Source organism: Prunus dulcis, chromosome 4 (genome assembly GCF_902201215.1).
Source record: "Prunus dulcis chromosome 4, ALMONDv2, whole genome shotgun sequence".
Classification (NCBI taxonomy): Eukaryota; Viridiplantae; Streptophyta; class Magnoliopsida; order Rosales; family Rosaceae; genus Prunus; species Prunus dulcis.
In genome coordinates this window covers 5813308-5836335 of record NC_047653.1, presented here as the reverse complement: position 1 = coordinate 5836335, position 23028 = coordinate 5813308, and the positions used below count along the sequence as shown (strand labels likewise).

Here is a 23028-nt window from a genome sequence, read left to right as displayed (position 1 = left end):
ACTCCTTTTTTAATATTTATTCATATTGATAGTATAGCCGCAGGGCTCTACTCCGTGTTTTTAAAATTTTTTTTTCAAACTAATAATATAGCAGTCCGGCTATAATTCCTTTTTTTAATATTTATTCATATTAATAGTATTTCCAAGGTTATTAATCGTATAAATAATTTAGTATTTTTCATTTAATACTCATATTATACATGTACATACTTATTTCTCAATAATACTTTTATTTTCCTTGTAATATTCGGATAATACAAGTACGTATGTATTTTTCAATAATACTTCCATTTTCCATACATGTCTTAATGACTTGGTAAAATACGAGTTTTTTTTTCATATATATATAAAGCAAACATAAAATATATGTATGTGCTTACCTTATTTGCATATTTATCTTCCCTAAGTGGATTACCTTGAGTCGCGCATACATTGCCTCAGCCTAAGCTAAAAAAAATACTATGTAACTAGTCAATGATGACCTTCCATGGATTCGCCTATATAAGCCGCAGCTAAGGTTGCAAAAATAAGAGCTTGAATACCGCTTGTAAATAATCCAAGGAACATGACAAATATATTTTTCATGTTTAATACACTTATGGACCATATGGTTGGTTGAAATGGGCCACCAAACCTCAAAGATGCAGGCGTTTGAGCACAACGTTTCATGGGACTTGTATGCCCCGAAAGAGGGCAAACCTTCTTGTATATTAATTCTTGGTGTGTTCATGAATTAGTGATCTTTTTGTTGATATGTTATAGCATCTAACTCGAAATTATTAATTGAAAATAAATGAAGAGGTTCAAAATATTAAATTTGGTAAAACTTCTTAAATACCAAACTGGATTCACCCAATAAAAATTTTGTGATAACACCACATGACAATATTGCATCACACACATAAAAGTTACTCCTAAATAAGAGGTATGACTCTTGGTCGAGTGCAGGGGCCATGGTACGAAATCTCATGAAAATGTTACATTATATAGTGAGACTAGTTGGCTCAACATGATTTGGGATTGGGAAGCATTTGGTCCTATCATGTATTTAGGTCAAATTTTACAGCCTTACAACTTATGAGGGATTCGGGCCTATCAATAGAAAACATACCCTGAACAGATTCAAAACTAGTTTTGAAAGTTTATTCACATTAATTGTTTTAAATCTTTAGCTACTTTTCCTTCCAACCAATATATAGTCCCCTTCCATTGAGGAATCCCTTAAATAATTTTATATGAGGAACACCATTTATGGTACTGTACGATTTTTTTTTTCAACGATCCAAACCATCTATTTTTTAAGTCTTCATTTATAGATTGTCCTTACAAAAAATTAGACAACTTGAAAACCGTTTAGACATCTAATTGTGTCCTACAAAATTAATGAACACGGTGCTTCAAGAAAGTACTAAAATTTTAATAATTTAATTGAGTGGTCAAATGATATCGAATTCAAGTGATTTTTTGTAAGATGATTTTTGAGTGAATATCTACAAAATAGACGGTTTGAATTAATAAAATACAATGCGAAGTAGACCCTAGGCACACCTGCACTTGTTCTTTATTTCCTGTTCATATTTCTTCTTACAAATGTAGGTTAGTAATCCTTCTACGCACCGCGAGTAAAATTACATTCCAATATTTCATACATATTTTAAGAAAAATGAAGATAAAAGTTCCCAATGCAACCATACATCTTCCCTTCTTTAGAGCTCCAAACTATGTTGAAGGGAGTCAACTCCTTGTGGGCCAAAATACGGTGACTATGTCATGACAACAACATCTTTTCACCGCGGCTGCTTCCACATCACAAAATAAACTAACAATCTTGAGGAAAAATGGAGGGAATGAGAAAAAAAAAAAAGGATAAAAGGAAAGGGGAGGAAGTAGGTTAGGAGGCCGCCAACCCCCAAATAGGGTAGCGGGTAAGACTTTTTTATTAGGGTTTTCTCATGTTCCAAAATGACTCCATTTAATCCTGAATAATGCAGTCTTAATGAAAAAGAAAAAAAATGAAACGTGTCTTTATCAATTTTAACAATCAAGATGGTGAAAGAACATACATATTTTCTTTTATTACCTAACCAATGATGCAATAAAATAAAAAAAATCCATTTTTTTGGGCTACAAAACAAAAGGCGAATATATATGACACCAAATTGTCGCAAGTGCATGATGTGTCGAGCATCCTTCCATTTTTATTGGTAGCAATAGCATTTCCTTCCCCGCAGATGACCATACTCACGAAGGTCTCAACACTTCACACAAATTGTCGAGATCTTCGTGAGTATGGTCATCTGCCGGGAAGGAAACGCTATTGCTACCAATCTACCCTAAGAGCAGTTTTAGCGGGCAACCCCTTGCCCGGGCAAGGGGGGTCTAGGCCTAAAAAGTGTTTCTAGCGGGCAAATTCAGCCAGGGTAGTTGGTGGACTCCACAAGCCTGGGCTAGCCCAAAGGCAAGAATAGCCTAGGCTATTGCCTGGGTTTGCTGATATCAACAACGAAATTTTTTTAAAAAAAATATTTTTAAAATCTAAAAAAATACTAAAAAATTTTAGAATTTTTTTTTAATAAATACTTATTCATATTTTTTACTTCCCACATCAAAACTCTATACAAATTCATCTCCTCATATCTCATGTGAATAGTGGTTGCCCTTAGGTTGCCATGGCAATGGGTGGAAACACCACAAGCCTTTTGCAAGGGCTGTCACTATTCACATGAATAGTAACAGCCCTTGCCCTTTGCCATGGCAAATGAGTGGAAGTGCTCTAAGGAGGATGAGTCATATTGTGATGTTTACCCTGGATTGAAGTTAACACCTACAAGATATTATTATTTTTAGATAAAAAGGCGATCAAATTTTATTAGATAAATAGGAATGACAGTACAAATGACACAAATTGTAAAGTGAGCCATCCCAATAACAATATGGCGGACATGAGTAAAACTTCCTCAGTGACCTGAGCCAGAACGATATCTAGAGAGAATCACTATCGAAAATAACTTTTCTATAACCCCTCTCAACCGCTGTAATTTCCCCAAACCTACATGACTCTCCTAGAGAGACTAAGAACACACAACAAACTCAACTATGTTTCTGAAATCATAAGAGAAAAAAGCATCATTAAACATGACCAACCTTTTTAGCTCTTAGGTAGTTCATGGCTCAATACTCTGTTGCACCCTTTGTCTTTCTTCCCGAGGTTTGGTTTGATCTGTTTGGGACCCTTAGGGTTTGTTTGAATGCAAATTTTGTTTTCGAACACAGCACCGAATCTTATAAAATTTATATAATTGATGCTCATATATTCTAGGTTGGCTCGACGTGATTTATGAACTTTTTGTTCCTATCAAGTATATATTATAATTCTTCAATTCAATTACGGTATATCAATGCCAAAGGCCAATAAGAGTCTCGGCAATTGTAAGGCAAGATCATTTTCTACTGGACTGGGCACGTTAGCCAGTGAAATTAATAGTCATTGATGACGATGGGTTCCAATCATCCAAAGCTTTCTCTTTAAACATATAATTGAAAAGCTTAGCTGTATAGACCACTGCTTGGTGGTCAATTGCTTTTTCTATAATTCTTCACGAACTGATTGATTCACAATCACATGATAATGGATAAAATAATGTTGTGACATTTCTTGCTAGAGCGTTCAGCTCCCTTGAGCTAATTATAATTATAGTTGGATTATCCTCAAAAGATTTCAGTTAAGTGGTATAATTTCAGTTGTAATTAAATTGATGTAAACATCAGAACCAGAGGCATCTGGGTAATTGGATATCCATTTAAATATGTATGTACCTGTTGCATTCGAGGTCATTTATGCTGTGTGGTATTTTGGTATTTTGCAAGCACAATGCAAATGCAAATAAAGCCCTATGCTTGAAAGAAAAACAGATAAGATGTGAATTAGACTAGTTGGTCAATGTGTCCATCCCCGTACACCCGAGCTCGATCCATTCCCCGTCCCTAATGTGCAAAGTTCTAAAAGGTGTGTTACATTAACAAGGAGGGTTTATTTGTCTACTAAATGAAAAATACACCATGTCCCTCCAAATTTCCAATCTGATGCAGGAGGGAGGGGGACTGAAGAACTGATTATGAAATTCCATAAGAGAGAGCAATTAGCTTCAGACGGTGCCTTATACTTTAATTGAATCCAAAGCAATACTAACATTATTATTATAATACACAGAGAAGAAGGTCATATAAAATGAGGAATTAGTTGTTTTTTTTAAATAATGATATTCATTCAAGAAACTTAATGGGTTGTTTGACTTGTATTGTTAGTCCTTTTCTCACGTATCTAGAGGCATTTTTTACACGATTGAGTGAAAACAAATTGATTGCTTAGTTTAATCTTTGCACATACCACGCACATAATGTTATTGTAATCAGAGATTACTTAAATGATGAGAGGAATATGGACATGTTCAGCTTATATTTCAAGTCTAGTTTACTTCAACTTTGAATGGAAATTATATATAATTTGATTCAATTCCCAAATCTAGAGGCAATTCGGCAATGGAAATTATATATTATGTTTTATGTATTTTCGGATATCTCAAAGGTGGAAACAAAGGGTGATACTTCTTAATTAGGTGCAGGAAAGGGAATTGTTATTAGTGTATGGTACGGCTAATGGAAGGCCTGCTTCTATCTACTTGGTTGATCCAAGAAACTGCAAATCTCAGCATTGGAAGACCACCTTTTAAAAGCTAGAGAAAGCGAAAGAGAAAAGGACAATTCTCTTGTACCATTGTTTATTTGGATTTTGATGTTTCCTATGATGAAGTCCAATGTTATAACCAACAGTGCTGGTTCTGTTATGAAAGTCTGTTTGATGAGTGGAAGGGACAGAAGCTCCAGCTTCACTCACATTTTCTTATAGTTGAAGAGAAGTTGGTCTGCAAATGTAAAAGAGTGAAGCTCTCAAATTCATTTATTGGTCAGAAAATGTCATCTGGAAAAACAAAGAGGAAGATCAGATGGAGCAAACTGTATTCTTTTGCATGCTTGAGGCCTGTTACTGCTGAGCATGATTCTAGCCAGCAGCTTCTTGGTCAGCCGGGATTTTCACGGGTGGTTTTCTGCAATGAGCCTCTGCAACACAAGGCTAAGCCTTACAAGTATCCCAAGAACTATGTTTCCACAACTAAGTACAATATTGTGACTTTTCTTCCAAAAGCACTTTTCGAGCAGTTTCGGAGGGTTGCCAATCTTTATTTTCTGTTAGCAGCTGCGTTATCCATCACTTCTTTGGCTCCTTTTACTCCAGTAAGTTTGATTGCCCCTTTGGTCTTTGTGGTGGGGGTTAGTATGATTAAAGAGGCAGTGGAGGATTGGCACAGATTCTTGCAGGTAAAACAAACAAATTTTTAGTTTTCTTTTCTTCCCATATGTTATCTTGTATTCATGTTTCTTGAAAATTTTAGCTCCCATTTTCCCATTGCAGAAGGAGACTAGTTATGATTGCAAAATTGTAAAGATGTCAACTAAGGGCCGTTTGATAACCATTTCAATTTTAGTTTTTTGTTTTCATTTTTTGTGCTAGAGTATAGAGGAAAATGAGAGTGAGAATGGAGTGAGGATGGATGAGTGGGGAGGATGAGAGGGAGGAGAAACAAAAGTGAAAACAATTTCAAATAGATTTCAGTTTTTAGTTTTGGTTTTCACTTTTGTTACTCCTCCCTCCCATTCTCCTTTCTCATCTTCCCTCTCAATCCCATCTCCACTTTCATTCTCACTTCCATTCTCCCTCTTTTTTCTCTATACTCTAACACAAAAAATGAAAACTAAAAACTAAAATTGAAATGGTTATCAAACGGGCCCTAAATTTTTCGTTTCAAAATCAACTCCCTACTTCATAATCTCCTGTCTGCTTTAAAATTTAGTATGATCAAGAACCCCTTTAGCTTTCCTGTTCTGTTTTGCTAGGAACCTATCATTTTTCCATTTTTCAAAATTGCAAGGGCTATATTGTTTACTTGTGACACTGAAATTCCAAATATGTGTCTCTGCTTTATATAATATTGATGAAACAATTTATTTTGTCTTCAAGGATTTGAATGTGAACTCAAGAACTGTAAAGGCTCATGTTGGAGATGGCAAATTTATTGACAGATCATGGAAACAGCTTTCTGTAGGAGATGTTGTTAAGGTTAACAAGAATGAATATTTTCCCAGTGATCTCCTCTTACTATCTTCCAGCTATGAGGATGGCATATGTTATGTAGAGACCATGAACCTTGATGGAGAAACTAACCTGAAAGTTAAAAGATGCTCAGAAGCCACACTTGGCTTGATCAATGATCAAGCATTTGGTTTATTCAGCGCTACTGTCCGCTGTGAGGACCCAAATCCTCATCTTTACACCTTTGTGGGGAATTTAGAGTTGAAAAATGTATCATTTCCCTTGTGCCCTGCCACACTTCTTCTAAGAGATTCAAAACTTCGGAACACTGATTATATTTATGGAGTTGTGATCTTCAGTGGACCTGACACAAAAGCAGTAAGGAATTCAACAAGATCACCATCTAAGCGTAGTCGGATTGAAAGAAAGATGGATCTTGTTATTTACCTTCTCTTTACAATGCTTCTCTTAATTTCACTGGTCACTGCATCCGGTTTTGCGCGGTTTCTGAAGTCTGAGATGGTTAAGTGGTGGTATCTTTCTCTCGAAGATGATCCATTCTTTAATCCGTCAAAGCCAGAGGTATCTGGTTTCCTACAATTCATAAGGGCCCTTATTTTGTATGGCTACTTGATCCCCATTTCTCTCTATGTCTCTATTGAGGTTGTCAAAGTTTTACAAGCCATGCTCATTAATAAGGATATAGAATTGTATGATGAAGTTACACGTAAGTCAGTTCAAACCCGGACATCAAATTTAAATGAGGAACTCGGTCAGGTAGGGATGATTCTGTCAGATAAAACAGGAACTTTGACATGCAACCAGATGGAATTTAGGAAATGCTCTATTGCTGGAATTTCATATGGGGGTGATATAAATGAAATCGACTGGGCAGCATCTAAGCGAATGAATGTTGATGTTGAGTCTTATCGTTTCAGTACTGATGAATTTGAAACAGCAAGTCAAAGCTGTGAAATGTTTGAGTTCTCAGTGGGGAACATTAGCACTGAAAGAGCTGTTCAAGGAGGACTAAGACATATGCAGAATTCGAGTGCAGAAAATTCAAGAATCTCTTATGTGGAGGAAGAAGCTGTCATCAAGGGTTTCACCTTTAGGGATGATAGACTTCGGAACAAAAAGTGGATTTATAGGTCCAACTTATCTGATGTGACAATGTTCTTTAGAGTCATGGCTCTATGTCACACAGGCATACCTGTTGAGGAGGATGATCAAACTCATAAGCTTAAGTATGAGGCAGAGTCACCAGAAGAAGTATCTTTTTTAATTGCTGCACAAGAATTTGGATTTCAGTTTTTTCGAAGAAGTCAGTCTGTTATGTTTCTTAGGGAGTTTGATCCTTCCACTGGAAATGAGGTTGAGCGGTAAGTCCTATAATAGATTTTTTTCTGGTTAAGACTATACTTCCTTATAAGTTCTTTATGATACCAGGGCCAAGCATGATGTGATGGTTATTTTCAGGAAGTACAAACTTTTGAACCTTTTAGAGTTCTGTAGCTCTCGGAAGAGGATGTCTGTTATAGTAAGCAACGAAGAGGGTCAAATCTTTCTACTCTGCAAAGGTGCAGATAAGTATGTTTTCTTCTTTAACAATTCATCTACTGATGCCTGCACCTTCTTTTTCTTTTTCCCCTTTTTTGATAATTGTGTCTTACATTCCTAAGTATCAGTCTTTTTGTTCTAAGTTGGAAAATATCAATACTATTCCACCAACTAACTTATTTTTATTACTTGTTGTTGTCAGCATTATCTTTGACAGGCTTGCAGAAAATGGAAGGACATACCAACAGGCAACAACTCTACACCTTTCAAATTATGCAGAAGATGGATTCCGAACTCTGGCCTTTGCCTACCGGAAACTTGAGGTTACTGAGTATGAACAATGGAACTCAATATTTAAGGTGGCCAAGACCACAATAGGTCCTGAAAGGGAAGAAATACTAGAGAAAGCATCTGAAATGATTGAAAAGGATCTAATTTTACTGGGGGTTGCTGCTGTTGAAGACAAGTTACAAAAAGGGGTTAGTTATCTGTCTCTTTTACTGAAATACTGGATGGGCTGCATATATAAGGTGGACTTGCGTGGCATTTGAATGTCAACGTGATCTTTCTCATAGTTGATACTTTCTTGTTTATGTCAGGTTCCAGAATGCATAGATAAACTTGCCCAAGCAGGGATAAAAATATGGCTGCTCACTGGTGACAAGAAAGAAACTGCAATAAATATTGGGTAAAGCTTTTGACAATCATTTACTTGGTCTATTTGCAAGTCATAAATCTTCCAAAAGAGAAGCTAAACAGATTTTCTTTTGTTTTCCTTTTCCTACTTCCAATTGGCAGGTTTGCTTGCAGCTTACTTCGGCGGGATATGAAACAATTTCATCTAAGTTTGGGAAGAGAAACTGCAACTACTAACCAACTGAAGGTGGAAATTCACTTCAGAGAGCAGTAATATTAGAAAGCTTGAATTTGAATTTGGTCATCTAATACCGAGGAAACAATGGAAAAAAATACTAAATTTCGGAAACTCCCAATTATCATCCATACCCTCATCCATACCCCAGGGGACTTGTATGAATGCCAGATTCTAGTTTCTTATCAAATGCATCCCAACAATGGCACACAAGTCAGATCTACTTTGCAGTGGCATTTTAAACTTGTTTCTCAAGAAACTAACATTTTAGTTTAGATGTTTTATGGGGATAAATTGAATTTGAGTTTGAAACAGACTATTGCAGTTCGAAAGTTGTCCACAGTTTTTAAACATCATCTTTTATAGAAGTTGAGTTGGTATTCACAATTTCACATATTTTCTTTTTTCTAGTTTCCAGGCGATGAAAGAAGACATTTTAAACCAACTTGAAAGTTTTCACAAAGTGAAGTCTGAAGAAGGTAATAAAGATGCACCCTTGGCTTTGGTAGTAGATGGAAAAGCTCTTGAAATTGCTCTGAGAAGTGATGTGAAGGACCAGTTCTTACAGTTGGCTGTTAATTGTGCTTCTGTTATATGCTGCCGGGTCTCTCCAAAACAGAAGGCTTTGGTAGGTCATTTCCTGCATCCTATTCATATTGAGTCCAATGGCTATGCATATTCATTCTTTTCATTTTGTCAAATGCGAGTTAATCACACAAATGTGGGGATTCAGATTACACGATTGGTAAAGGAACACACAGGCAGAACAACCTTGGCCATTGGAGATGGGGCAAATGATGTTGGCATGATTCAAGAAGCTGATATTGGAGTAGGAATCAGTGGCATGGAAGGAATGCAGGTCAGCATCACAGATGACTTTTGGCGTATTTCTGGGGAACCTTTCTTTGTTCATCTTGACTTTGCTTTAGGCTTGGTTTCAGATGCTTATTTTTGTCAAGTCCTTGTTTCTGATATATTCCAATAGACTTGTATACTCTTCAGCTGGTTACTGAAAAAAACGTTTCTTGCCGTGGCATCCAAACTATGTCTACTTTCTAAATTCAGCATTAGCCATCACAATTTCGTACTACATTGACTGTATCCAACTGTCAAGTATCAAATCTATAGACTATCGTACACATGTTCTGCTAAAACGATATAGAATTAAATAAAAGATGCACAGATTGCACTTCCAGTCATAGCTAAACATTTTCCTGGAACACCACCTGCAGGCAGTGATGGCCAGTGACATCTCATTGCCTCAATTCCGGTTCTTGGGGAGATTACTTATAGTTCATGGACACTGGTGTTACAAGAGGATCTCAAAAATGGTAAACTCTTCCATCATACTTAAATCAATAGACAATATATTTTTATATTGTAATCTGGATCTATGATGTTAGACTAAACCCTTTTCTCTGTCCAGATTCTGTACTTCGTGTACAAGAACATTGCTTTCGGGCTCACACTGTTCTACTACGAATTATACACAAGGTTTGCAGGGGAGGTCTTATATGATGACTGGTATATGGCCCTATTCAATGTGATTTTGACATCTTTGCCTGTTATATCATTGGGAGTGCTTGAGCAAGATGTTTCATCAGAAGTGTGCCTCCAGGTAAACAAATTAGACTAAAACCACACACATAAATAAGAAAACACATAAGATTCTTGTATACAACTGCTGTATACATAACAATCATAACATATATCAACTCTTTTTTTACTGATTAGTACCATATTGGAGCTGACAGATTCACTCTACATAAATTCTGGGTAAGATTCTTGATTGATTTTATTTTTCTCTACAGTTTCCAGCTCTTTATCAACAAGGACAGAAGAACATATATTTCACTTGGAAGCGCATTCTTGGTTGGATATTAAATGGCGTGGTTGCTTCTCTAGTCATATTCCTTGCAAACATATACACTCTCTCCCCAAAAGCATTTCAGAAGAATGGTGCTGTTGCAGACATCACACACCTTGGTGCCATGACATACACCTGCATAATCTGGACCGTCAATTGCCAGATTGCTCTCATCATCAACCACTTCACTTGGATCCAACATCTTTTCATATGGGGCAGCATCTTGATCTGGTATGTGTTCTTGTTGATATACGGTGCACTCCCTCCTGCCTACTCACAACGAGGATTTCAAGTTCTAATCGAAGCTCTTGGCCCTGCACCATTGTACTGGACAGTCACATTGTTTGTTGTAGTTATTTCTCTTCTTCCCTACTTCATCCACATCATCATCCAACGGTCGTTCTATCCACTTGATGATCATGTGATCCAAGAGATGAAGTATTTCAGGAAAGATGTTGCAGACAATCAAATGTGGGAAAGGGAAAGAAGCAACTCCATTAAGATGACTCAGATTGGATTTTCTGCTAGGGTTGATGCAAGAATCCGTTTTCTAAAAGAACACTTGCACCAGAAGAAACAGTTGATATATAGATCAGTGACAAGCAGTCCAATATTTAAGTCACTGACAAGCAGCCCAGCCTAGTGACAACAATAACTACATTTGCTTTCTTCATCCTCTTGAAGGGCTAAAAAGTATAGTTCTTTATTCTTTAATTCATTAAACTTGTAAGCATTGTCTGTCTAGAATTCTCAGTTATATAAAAGTGAAGTTGGCTTCTTACCTTGATTGACTGTGATCAAATATCAAATATTTCTTTTTGTTTGCCATGAAAAGTACATAAGAATTGCAAGAACACAATGGATTTGGCTTTGCCAAGATCATGGTTATTAAGCTAAGGGTGTTTTTTTTATTTTATGTATAATTATTTATTAGATAAATTCTCATTTTAGTCCATAAATCCAAACTTTGCTAAGTGTGGTTCAATGACTGTCAAATACTTAAACAAATCATATATCAAATACTAAAACAAATCATATATCAAATACTAAAACAAATTATATATTAAAAAAACAACAAAAGTTACAAATTACAGGAGCCAAGTTTTTAAAATTGGATTGTGGTTTGTGGGCTAGATTGTATACTGTGGATTGTGGTTTTGGGCTGTCGAAACTTGAATGTAGGTTATAAATTATTTTATAACATAAAATAATAAAATAACATGACCAAAAATAAAAAATAAAAAAAATAGGGCCCTCCCTTTCCCTCCCAGCCCCCAGCCCCCAGCCCCCAGCCACAACTCCTCTCCTACCCCGACCCCCGGAATCACTCGGCCCACCCGGGCCTCATTCATCCTCGGAATCTCTACAACCACCAACAAGTGTCAGACCCAGAAGCGTTTCTGAAGCGGCTCGACTGCGAGAAGCTCAGACTGTTCTGGCTAGCTCAGCTTAAGCGGTTCGACGGCGGCGGCGGCGACGCCTGCGGCTGCGTCTGAGAAGCCACGGCAGTACCCAGAAAGTAAAATCAATTTTTTTCTGAAGATGGAAGGGATTTTAGGGCAGAACAGGCTTGAAGATGTGAGTTGGCTTTGCTCCCTCTCCGAGTCCGAGCTTGTAAGTTTTCTTTCACCATTGAAGCAACTTAATTTGTTGATTTAGTTTGTTGTGTGTGATGGGTCATATCAAATTCTGCATAAAGGTTGAATTTTTTACGTAAAAGATCAGCGGTTTATGCTTATTGATGTCGGAAATTGGAAGTAAACACACATATTACCGCAGGACATGTTGATTAGCTTAAAAAGCATTGTTCTTCAACGTGCAAGAATGATTGGGCATGAGGAACTAGCCAACAATTTTGATCTCAAGATGCTTCGAGCTCTTGGTATGTATGAGCGTCTCTCGTTCTCTTATTTTCTGCCATTGTTGATAGAATGATAGGTTTATCTGTGTTCTTTTATGTGTTGAGGATTTATGGTTTGGTGTAGTACCAAACTTTAAAGGTTTTCGAGAATCTTAGCTATCTAACTTTTAATTTGGCTTTATATCTAAGCTGTATATACGCATACCTCTGTGTGTATTACATTCTGGACTTTGATGCACAACAAGGGGATTGGACTTTGATGCAGTTCAGAATATGCTTGAGATTCGAGGTCTGTCATTAGGCTGCAAATGCATATAAAATATGTCTTCCTAGCGTAGTCCCTTGCCACTATTGAAGCCTAATTCCATTAAAGCGCACATGCACACCCCATGTATTGATAGTTATTGTTATGAGATCCTCTTATCATCCATTGCTGCATCTACATTTATAGGGTTGTAAGCATACTTGTATAGTTTGATTTCAAAGTGGGATGGTTTGGGATTGAAACAGATAAACGAATGAGCGTTCAGGTTTAAGGTATGTTTTTTTCAGACTAGAAAACTGAATATCTGAACCTGACCCGTTTAGTTTATTTACCAAAGTATACTTTTATTTCTTTTACTACACCAAAATAGGGCTTTTCCTCTCTCACTTGAATATGAACATCTTTTGAACACTTATACAGAAATTTCCATCTCAACCTCAAGACATTGATCTCATTTGCATCTGTCTTTGTTCAAGGTTTTGTCTGCTTGCCCTACTTTCTTGGAGTTGTGGCTTTGAGATTTGCAGCTTGGATTGCCCTTCCTTCTTTTTCAATGGTCCTCTTAATGATATTTAATATTTTTATGCTTTTACAATGCTGAAATTAGTAGAGGAAAAGAAAACATTCTTGTTTATTAGATGTGACTTTGTTTGTTTCAATTGGGAAGGTTTGGTTGTATACCTCAAATCCTAGTCAAATTGGGACGGGGTTTGGTGGGTGGGTGAGGGGGTGAGGGGGATGTTTTCCAGTTCTGGATTTGGGATGGCCTCACTATCCCAACAAGGTGTTGGAATTCCTCCCTCCTACCTGATTTGTATGATCTTTAATGTTACTCCTGCAGGGCATTTATCACATTTGAAGTTAGTAATAGCTAGTCAATGTTTGGACTTTTTTATTTGAGTTTCTATGTTTGGCAGCTTAGAATTTTCTGACTTGTATTTCCTCTCTGAGGATTTGTGCAGCATTTGTTCTTATGGAATGTATCAGAGATAAGGTGAAGGATTTGACACTGGCCGAATCTGCTGCATTTATGGAAAGTTGCAATCTATTAAAATACAACCTTGGTGATATTATGAGTCTTGAAGAGATAAGGGCATGTATTGGGATCAATTCGAGAAAGGGTCCAATAAAAAGGTTAGTGGAGGCAACAAGGCTCAATATTGCTTCATTTTGGGTCACAAAATGATGTTTGTGAGTTGTACTTGTTTATATGTCTGTGTGAGTTTATCTTTTCTATGTATAGCATGTGTATATGTATTTGTGCATCAGGGTGGCTAATTGTCTTTTCTGTTCCTAGACTGTTCCATTCACTCGTGGTCCTGGTTTTCATGCATTTGGCATGAATGTATGTCTAAAAATGCAGACAACAATAGGCTTGCAGAAACAACTAATGCTTCTTGGTTTTATGCTGTTGATATGGATTTATACTTTCTTAAGTCTTAGGAACCAGGGATATTCTTGTAAAGTAAAATTTCCAGATTTTCTGGAGATGGGTTCTTGTTGTTGATCTATAAGTAAAGTTTTGAGGGTTCATTGTATGAAATTTTCTTCAGTATCTTATGAAATTTACAATGCATATGGTGGTTGCAAAATTTAATACTGTTTTTAAAGCGAATTTATATTCTTTTTGGCTTGCTATTAAGTGGTCGAAAATGACACCAATTTCCTTCCCCTTGGCTAACTTGTTCACATTACAATGCTGCTCTCTCTCCCAGCACCCATCATTCTTGGAACACTAATCCTTCCCATGGTTGGCATAAACATGATGTTTCTTTACTTTTCCAGAAGTGTTCTTTCCTGCCAAAAAGACATGCAAAGGTTTTCAAAGGTCAAAAATGTGTTGCACATATGCAATGCATCAGGTATTACTTTTAGCTCCTTGCCATCAGTGGATTAACTGTGGTCACCTTTTTTCTGTACCAGAAGACCACACAAAGAAACAACTATAAATCCGAAGAAACAGAAAAGTGAAACCAGCAAATCATGAAAGCAAGCGGTGCACAGGTAAAGAGGATTAGTCACATATTTGAAACAAAGCATTGAGTTTCCAGAGAGCTACTAAACCCTGCCTCTAGAAAATAGGTTGCAAAATGTACAGCTGTACTTGAGAATATCATTCACATATTTGAAATTCATCATTTTTTTTCTTAGTTAGATTACATGTGAAGTCCAAGGTCTAAATTCCTTGGAATTTTGATATTCATCTCATGTAATTTTACAAATATGAATGCAAGGTTACATTACAATTTACAACTTTAGTCTTGTAGCTGCTTCCCATTATTTTCTTAGATGAATGGCTATTGAATAAATATTAAACTCAAGATAGATTCTTTTTTTTCAATTGAAGTCTAATGGGGTCCTGGGATCTTATCCCTCTCACTTTTCTGAGCATGTTTGGTGTGTGGGGGTGCGTCTATGAGAAGCCTTTTGTGCTACATGGCATAATGAACTGAGACCCCATGATGGGGTTCATGGGATTCCTAGGGGACAAAGGAGGAAACTGATGGGCCTGATGATCGAAGAAGCCACTTATAAGCCGTGCTTTGCCTCTACCGCCGATACTGAAAGCTCAGGCCTGCGGTTGCAGATCACTGCCTTAAGGTTCATGGCCTTCAGGCTTACTATTATTTTCTTTATACAAGCGATATTGGGAGAGTTGGGAATCGAACCTAGGACCTCGGGTGTATGGGTAAATGCTCGTAACCACTTGCCCAATGCTTCAGGCTTATTACTAAGTCATAGGAGAATGAGGTCCTTGGCTCTTCTCCCTCCTTTTGCGAGACAGTCCATGATAGTTGAGGCCAATGAACCTTTTGTGCTGCATGGCTTAATGAAGTGAAACCACATGATGGAGCTTGGCTCATGGGTTTCCAAGGGGACAAAAGAAAGGAGGTGATGTTTGAAGCCAAAAACTTAAATAAAACGGCTTTTTCAAGATGTGTTAAGTCATTTCTCCACACTATCTTGTGCTCTGGTGACAAGAGCATGATTTGCTTGTTGCCTCATGCTTTTGTTTGTTTGCTAGGCACCGCATGGCATTAAAGGTCCTTTGGGGCCCTCGTGTTCAACAAAATTCTTTCTCGCATGTCCAATCTTCTTCAACCCCATTTGCCTTCCCACTCCATTTGGGTCTTCAACATGCTTCAAAACACACCATATAATTAATTAATCTATAATTATACATAAATATACTTTTCTTTATATACTGGATCAAAGATACAGAGCCTCAATTGTGGAATTTCTTTTTGGAAGCAGTATATAGGTCCACTGAGCAATGCAAATTTCTCCAAAGTCAAACTCATCATGCCATTTACCAAGATATCTCCCATGCTTTGTTTTGTAACCTCCAAAGAAAGAGCATAATATTAAAGTTGTAGTTCATAAAGTGTGATTAAGGCCAAATTCATGATTACAGATATTCCTACTTGTCCCCTTCACCACCAAATTTTTTTTATTTTTTATTTTTCTTCTTTACATGCTCTAGCTATGACATTTTAATTTATCGTATCCATTGCACGTGCATACAATCAACAAGCTATATCCCACTAACTAGTTAATTAGCTTCTCACTGTTTAAGATTGAAAAAAATATACTATATAAGATCGTTATAACACGTCATCATATTTCCCAGACAGTAAACTTAATCTCCAAAAATTTTACAATCACTCCATCTTTGAATGTTTGTCATATCAATTTGGTTTTATATGGAGGAGAATGTCTGTCAAGGAGAGATGCCACAAAAGTACATGTCAACAAGAAGAGACATGCATGGGAATCTTATCGCATCTTAACACTGAAGATTATTATTTGTATATATTATGGTGTCGGTTTGATTACCTAATGGTCCCCTAATCACTTTGAATTAGTGGATAATGGGGCATTATTAGACGCAAAAGATTTGCTTAAGCATCAAGGGACTCGCTCTCAATGATATTATATCTTCCAATAAAAAATCTCCCCACCATGTGATCACTAAACATGGGATGTCTGGACTAAAAAAGGTTCTTTCAAGCAATGGGAGAGTTTCAATTTCTGCTAATTATTTTTCATGATTATTAAATATCATACGTGTTTTTATATATGACTTTGGATGAATGACTAAGATGAAGACATTTCAAGGTCAATGTCATAATGGCCAAAGAAAAAGAAATATAATTACTTGAAGAAAAAAAAATTCGATGAAAGGGTCAGTGTCACCGTGACAATCCTTTGATTTGTTCATGTCAAGCTCCAGGCAGGATCTTCCAACTGTAATCAAGAGAAAATCTTGGTGACATTACTTCACTGTAATTAATTATAATTGTTAAGTATTCTTAAAGTTTTTTTTAATTTATTTTTAAAAGGCAATTATATAACATCACTACCATACTCTACCCCTTTTATTGGTGATGAAAAGATTTAGTTGATAATAAATCTGATTACTTAATTACACTGCTTGTTTGTATACTTTGGAAAAGCATGTGATTCAACCGTAGTGCATGTGTGAGTGTTTAAACTATTTTTCTGTTAGTGTAGCCTAGTCGATATACAATTGGATGATTTTATGCGTATTTTCCCACACAAGACATGAACGTTTGAAGCACTTCTATTCATAAGTGCTTTAGTAAAAACACGTCGAATGCTTTCTGAGAATTGGATGATCTTATATGTATTTTCCAACACAAGATATGAACGTTTGAAGTACTTCTACTCATAAGTGCTTTAGTAAAAACACGTTAAATGCTTTCTGAGAAGGTCAGTCCATAAAGAATCTCAAACATAATTTGGTATGTAAAGCGCGTGTATATATTAACTATATGCCTTGTCCCGTGCTGCATGTTAGAATTTCTATACCTAGGATGCCTTATATAAATTCACCTTTCTGTTATATATATATTGCGAATCACTTTAGCCATGCCATTGAAGATAGTCTAGATAGACATGTGAGAAAGTCAAACACTCATTTTGTGCATGAACCTTAGCCGATGAGGACTTCTGCAGAATTAGCTAGACTGCCTTATAAATTAGGTGGGCAAATTAAACATCTTAGGCTATGCACATGTGCTCCCTCCCTCGTCGTTGGAGAGGCACTGGTCCTTTAGGTTTTAAATGTGATAATGGAAAGCATGAAATCCATATAGTGGAAGGTGCTTTTGGGGACAGAAAGTGGGATCATTTCTACCAGTTTGGGACCCCTTTGCTTTGAAAACACATGCCTTTTGGGTTTCTAAATTTGAAATTCTTGTTGCTAATTCCCTCCTTTTCTCTATCTATACCAACCCAAATGGTGTCTTTTTTTCCCATCCAAAGATCCCCAACGAGATGTCCAAGTCCAAATGGATGGAGGTTGACCATCCAATGGCTGTCATGTGATCACTGTACATTGTCTGGAAATATTTTCACCGTTTTGACCAAATAACACCTAATTGCGTGGTCCTCATAGACGGCAGGTAATTGGTTGTTGATTTCTCCACGAGCCAAATGATTGAGACAACCAAACTCACCTGCCAATGGAATACATGTTTCCTCTCTCGTGGCCTATCTACGGATAAGATACTTAATACTCATACGGCACGTTATGTATGTATACCAAATATTAGGTAATCATATCTTGCAAAATAATGTATAAGCGCTCTTTCACATAATATTTCATGTTGAATTCTTCTATGTTGTTAAAATTATAACATAATAATTCAACAACCGGCTTTATTCGTAAAAAAAGAATAAGTAGTAAATTCAAGATGATTAATTTTTAACCTCAAATATTGATTCGAAGTCAAAAGCCAAATAGGATGGACAAAATTACAGCCGTACGAATTTCATTCTCAAATTGGAGCAGCAGAACATTGTCAAAGCAACCACATGATTAATTAGTAGCATTTACATAATTATATTTTGAAAATTTACAACAGAACAACCACAATCAGTTCAATACTTTTCTTGGGCCAGCCATGATTTGTCGTAATAATATGGATGAGACATCAAGAACTCGGGTTTTCGAAGTCATAAATTTTTTTAAGGTTTAGGAATCCAAAAACAACTTATTATTAAGAATTAGTGATGATTTGCACTAGTTTAATTAATTTTTGGATAGAGAATGATTTGCATTATTCAGGTGTGCTATCATTAACTCAACAGTCGCTAACATAAGAGAATTTAACATTTTCTAATCCCGTTATTAAACGATTCAAAATTCGGGTTGCAATACGGGTTCGGATTAGGGTAGTGGAGATCCATCTCCCCACAAATTTCAACGACCATTTGACGTAGTTTTTTTCTTTAACCTTTTCCAATCATATTAGGGTTTACATAGTGGAGCTCTAATCAGTGTTCTTGAAACATAATCATTGACCAACTGCCAGTAGACCCCCTAGTTGACTGTTAAATAATTATTGAAGCCATAAACTAAAAGATCTTCCCATTGAACACCTCATTATGAGTTAGTTTGTTTCTGGGACCATCTGTACGCATATCCTCCATTGCCTTGCAAACTTTTTTTGTAAATAAAAATATTGATTTAGGTGTACCTAAAAAAAAGTTCCTGCAAAGATTAATCTTTTTAACACAGTTATTACTATAGAATATATATGATATATGTGGCTTTAATTTTAGGTGTACCTTTAAAAAAAAAACAATTAGACTTGAAATTAGAAGCTTGCTTTCTTATCTTTTTTTTTTTTTTAATATTTAGTTTTTCTTATTGTGAATATACAAGCAAGAATTTTGAGCCTCTGCAATTAGGTTCTTTCCATTTACCCGCATTTCGGTAAATCTAAGCCGCTCAATCAATCTAATGACTTAACACACAACATGTCATCAAACTTTTAAATCATGTTTTTTTTATTTTCAAAATTAAAGTAAACCTTGACCTTAACAGCGTCAAACTTTAACGCGAGCGAGCGTGCTTTTTTTTTTTTCTTCTTGTGATTGATTTTAGTTTATTATGACTACAACGTCAGAAAGAAGAAGAAGAAGAAAAAAAAGGTGATTTTCGTGAGTTCAATTTTATCAACTAAAATGTGTACTTTTTTTTGTCTCAAATGCTCTAAAATTCTTAGCAAGCGTGTTTGATTTTTTGGGAAAGATATGGAATTTAAGATGGATGCGAATCGACTAAGCTGGATATGCTTTTGAAAGAGTCAGAAAAGTAATAAATGATACCCCAAAAAAAAAACTTATCACGTGGAAACTCTCATGTGGTTTTAGTGAGCATATGCTTACTGAGTGGCTATAATTTTTTTGGTGAATTCCTGAATATTTTCTAAATTAAATTCTTAATGTAATGGGACAAAAGAAATAAAACAAAAGAAAAGAGAGGTGGAGGATGTACCGACACGACAGTTTCCAATGGTACATGTCTATAATTATGTATATATATATATATATATTCTTTTTTTTCTAAGAGGTTTGTCCTTTACTTTTACTAAAGCATCAATAACATTATAAATAAGATGATAATGAAACGTACCAACATGTTATCGATATATTATTACCGCTAATAAAAGAAAAAGTAAAAAAATTCTCGGTGCACCTCATTAGAGGTTGACTTGAGTTGTGTCATGCAGTGTTGGAAGTTGGTTGTTAGTTACAACATGCTCGTGTTAACATGTGCACACAACACAACCCAGACACCACACATGCTCAGCCGCCACCCGCCGCAGTAAATTAGATATGCATGCATGCCTCCCTTTGGTGTCCCGATCGAGCCATTAACTTGTCAAACAAAACCATGAATGATGTCTTACAATGAACAAGAAATTTGCATGCTGTCATGATTTGGGTAAAGATCGCCATCATCTTTAGAACCCGTTAGAGAATTTTCTAATGATTTAACAGCCGTTAATATTTTTTGCTTTTACACTAGACTTGCTATCTCATGGACCCAATTTGAACACGTGGAAATTTTTCCAATTTCAATAGGGACCAGCTAACCACAAACCTGACAAAAGAAATGAGAAGATTAATAAACAACATGCTAGACCTCGTCATGGACCAAACTTGGACTTTGAATATATATATTTGTCAAATTTTGAATGCACCTAACCAAAACCTAACCAAAAAAAAAAAAGAAAAAAAAAAACAGGATAATACTAGGCATAATAACGTAATTGACTAATGTGTGCAATGTCTTTATTTGTTCGGATAATTCATCACATACACTTTGTTTGTCATGAACATTGTCTGGTTTCAATCTAGAGGGGAGAAAATTGTCTGGGGTTATTGCTCCTCATGATTCAATATGATTTACGATTTAACTTCTGTGGTACGATTAATGCAATGATTTAAGTTAATGTGACCATGCCAAGGTTTTCTAGTTTGTAATCATATTGCGTCCCATTGGAATGAGGAGTGGGAGCACTTTGATCCTCTTGCCTTAAGTCAACGGCAATTACTTTTTACTCAAAAATTCACTAGGTTAAAATAAAAACATTCAGCATCTCAATTATTCGGTATATGAATTTTTTATTATTTATTATTCATTTTTTACAACAAGCAGGATTTCATTAATCCATGGGTAAATACAAGAAGAACACACCTCAATTGGAAGTTCTTGCATACAATAAATCTGGAAAAATTAAATCCATGAAGATAGTGAGTAATAACCGTACAAGATCAAGCCCAGCTCGTTCAGTGTTGATAGAACAACATATTATGCACTAACGAGAAACCAAAAGTGAAAGGGCTTCACCGCTCAGCATCTACTTGGGCAGAGAAAGTCACAGTACCTCCAACATATCCCACGTGATCCCACACCCAGTAATGAAAGATCCACCCATATCTAACAACTCCACTTCCACAATACAAAGGAACCTTAAAAGTCAGTGCAGAAAGACTAGGGAGAAACAAACCCAACACAAAACTGGGGAGAAACAAAATTCAGCATAAGATTAGGCGAAACGCTCTCTACAACATAATCGGAGAGAAAGACGCCCCGTTTTTTAGCCAAAGGGATAGATGAAGAAGAAGGGAAAAGGAGGGTCAAGAGAAAATAGTAGGTCTAGAGTAACGGTATATGATTTATTATTGTACTCAGAGATAGAACATATAGAATGAAGTTATAAAGATAATGACTAAACTATTTTAAGTAGTTTGTAATTTGAACTCATTATTTGTTTGTCACTTCTTTCTCTTAAATAAAAAAAAACCACAAAAAACTGTTAGAGACTCCCAAAATTCTTTGATTTGGACTTAATTATTACGTCCGAATATACTTTTTCTTTTCCCTTTTCTTAAAGACAAGGACTGATCCATGGGGCCGAATTGTATCTTCAAAAAGCAGTACATTTGCAATCTATGCTACCCCATAAACATTTTACAAATAAGTAAAGAAATTAATTTATCTCATAAGTAAGAAGTGCATGCGTCGAAATCAGTTATACTTTGTTGTAATTAGAGCCCACTAATTGATTAGAAAATATAGCAATTACCATTTTGCTAAAATATGGTTTGTGGAAGTTGGGGACCAAAGTGTCACTCTCCAACTTTTTAGAGCGGAGTGCCTAGAAATTTCCCTTCTAACTTTAAAACATCATCTCCATTCTCCATCTCAAAAGAAAAAGACTTTGGAACATTGGATTTTGATTTTGCTTATGCATGCAAATCTGGATTAATCCACCGTCCAAACTCCTAATCCTCTGATATAGCCCTCGTATGTTCTTATCCAAGAACTGCTATATAAATTTCATGAAGTCACGATTAATCATGTCAATCAGTTGTACGTATTTGGTTGGGTAATTTCCCGACGGAAATTGCTTTTAGAATTAATTTTGATATGTATGGTTATAAGATTCGTAGAGGATGTACTTTGTAATGTATTTCTCTTTTAGAAGACAACAACTTTAGTATATTCCAAAATTTCCAAGTGTCCCACCACAAAGTCCATAGGTTCACACCAGCATCTGGTTTTTGGTTTTGCTGCTCTCCACCATGCTGCACATAAAGATATACGTCGAAAAGTGGGAAATACAAGGCATATGGTACTCTACATACATTGGATCCTCAACTATATTATATGAGCATAAAATATTTTTCTTCTTCTTATGATTAAGATTTAGAGCAACAGTTGGTGAATAAACATATTTTGTTGAGCCAATGGCACGCTTCACATTCACATTAGTGGTGATGGTTGACATATGTGTAGACCTCAACGGTACGAAACCAACCATCACTCATCACACACACCAAAAAGCATACTTAATAATTTCATTTTTCATTTTTCATTTTTCTATTCATTACTATATATATATTTATTATTTTCATTTTTCAAGTTTACTAAGGGTACGTTTGGGATTGTTTTTAACTGTGTTTTCTAACAGTTAAAGTGTTTTATTGATGTACTAATGAATGAAAGCATTTCTAATTAAAGTGTTTACGAGCAGAAGTATTTCCTATATAGGTAAATCCCAACTAGGCTAATAGTCTAATAGGATTAGTACATTATAAAATTAATTAAGCATGTTATAATCTATGTTATCTA

The 23028-nt window shown here is 35.9% G+C and overlaps 2 protein-coding genes across 6 annotated transcripts; both read left to right on the top strand.

The window, feature by feature from the left end:
- Positions 1 to 4971: 4971 nt before the first annotated feature.
- On the top strand, positions 4972 to 11089 carry LOC117625175 (probable phospholipid-transporting ATPase 5). The gene is made up of 11 exons (XM_034356781.1): positions 4972 to 5376; positions 6077 to 7530; positions 7628 to 7738; positions 7911 to 8187; positions 8308 to 8396; positions 8507 to 8591; positions 8998 to 9207; positions 9313 to 9378; positions 9812 to 9910; positions 10006 to 10197; positions 10391 to 11089. The coding sequence occupies exons 1-11, from the start codon at positions 4972 to 4974 to the stop codon at positions 11087 to 11089; spliced, it is 3687 nt and encodes a 1228-aa protein (XP_034212672.1).
- Positions 11090 to 11709: 620 nt separating this feature from the next.
- On the top strand, positions 11710 to 14830 carry LOC117623819. 5 transcript variants are annotated; one of them, XR_004585232.1, is made up of 4 exons: positions 11710 to 12060; positions 12226 to 12328; positions 12497 to 12596; positions 13535 to 14830. XR_004585232.1 is itself a non-coding variant. In XM_034354816.1 (4 exons), the coding sequence occupies exons 1-4, from the start codon at positions 11989 to 11991 to the stop codon at positions 14557 to 14559; spliced, it is 408 nt and encodes a 135-aa protein (XP_034210707.1). In that variant the 5' UTR covers positions 11710 to 11988; the 3' UTR covers positions 14560 to 14830. The 5 variants fall into 5 exon arrangements, 4 of the variants coding, with proteins under 4 accessions (XP_034210707.1, XP_034210706.1, XP_034210705.1 ...); XM_034354816.1 differs by lacking the exon at positions 12497 to 12596 and having other exon boundaries at positions 13535 to 13706; positions 14499 to 14830; XM_034354815.1 differs by lacking the exon at positions 12497 to 12596 and having other exon boundaries at positions 13535 to 13706; positions 14496 to 14830.
- Positions 14831 to 23028: the final 8198 nt, after the last annotated feature.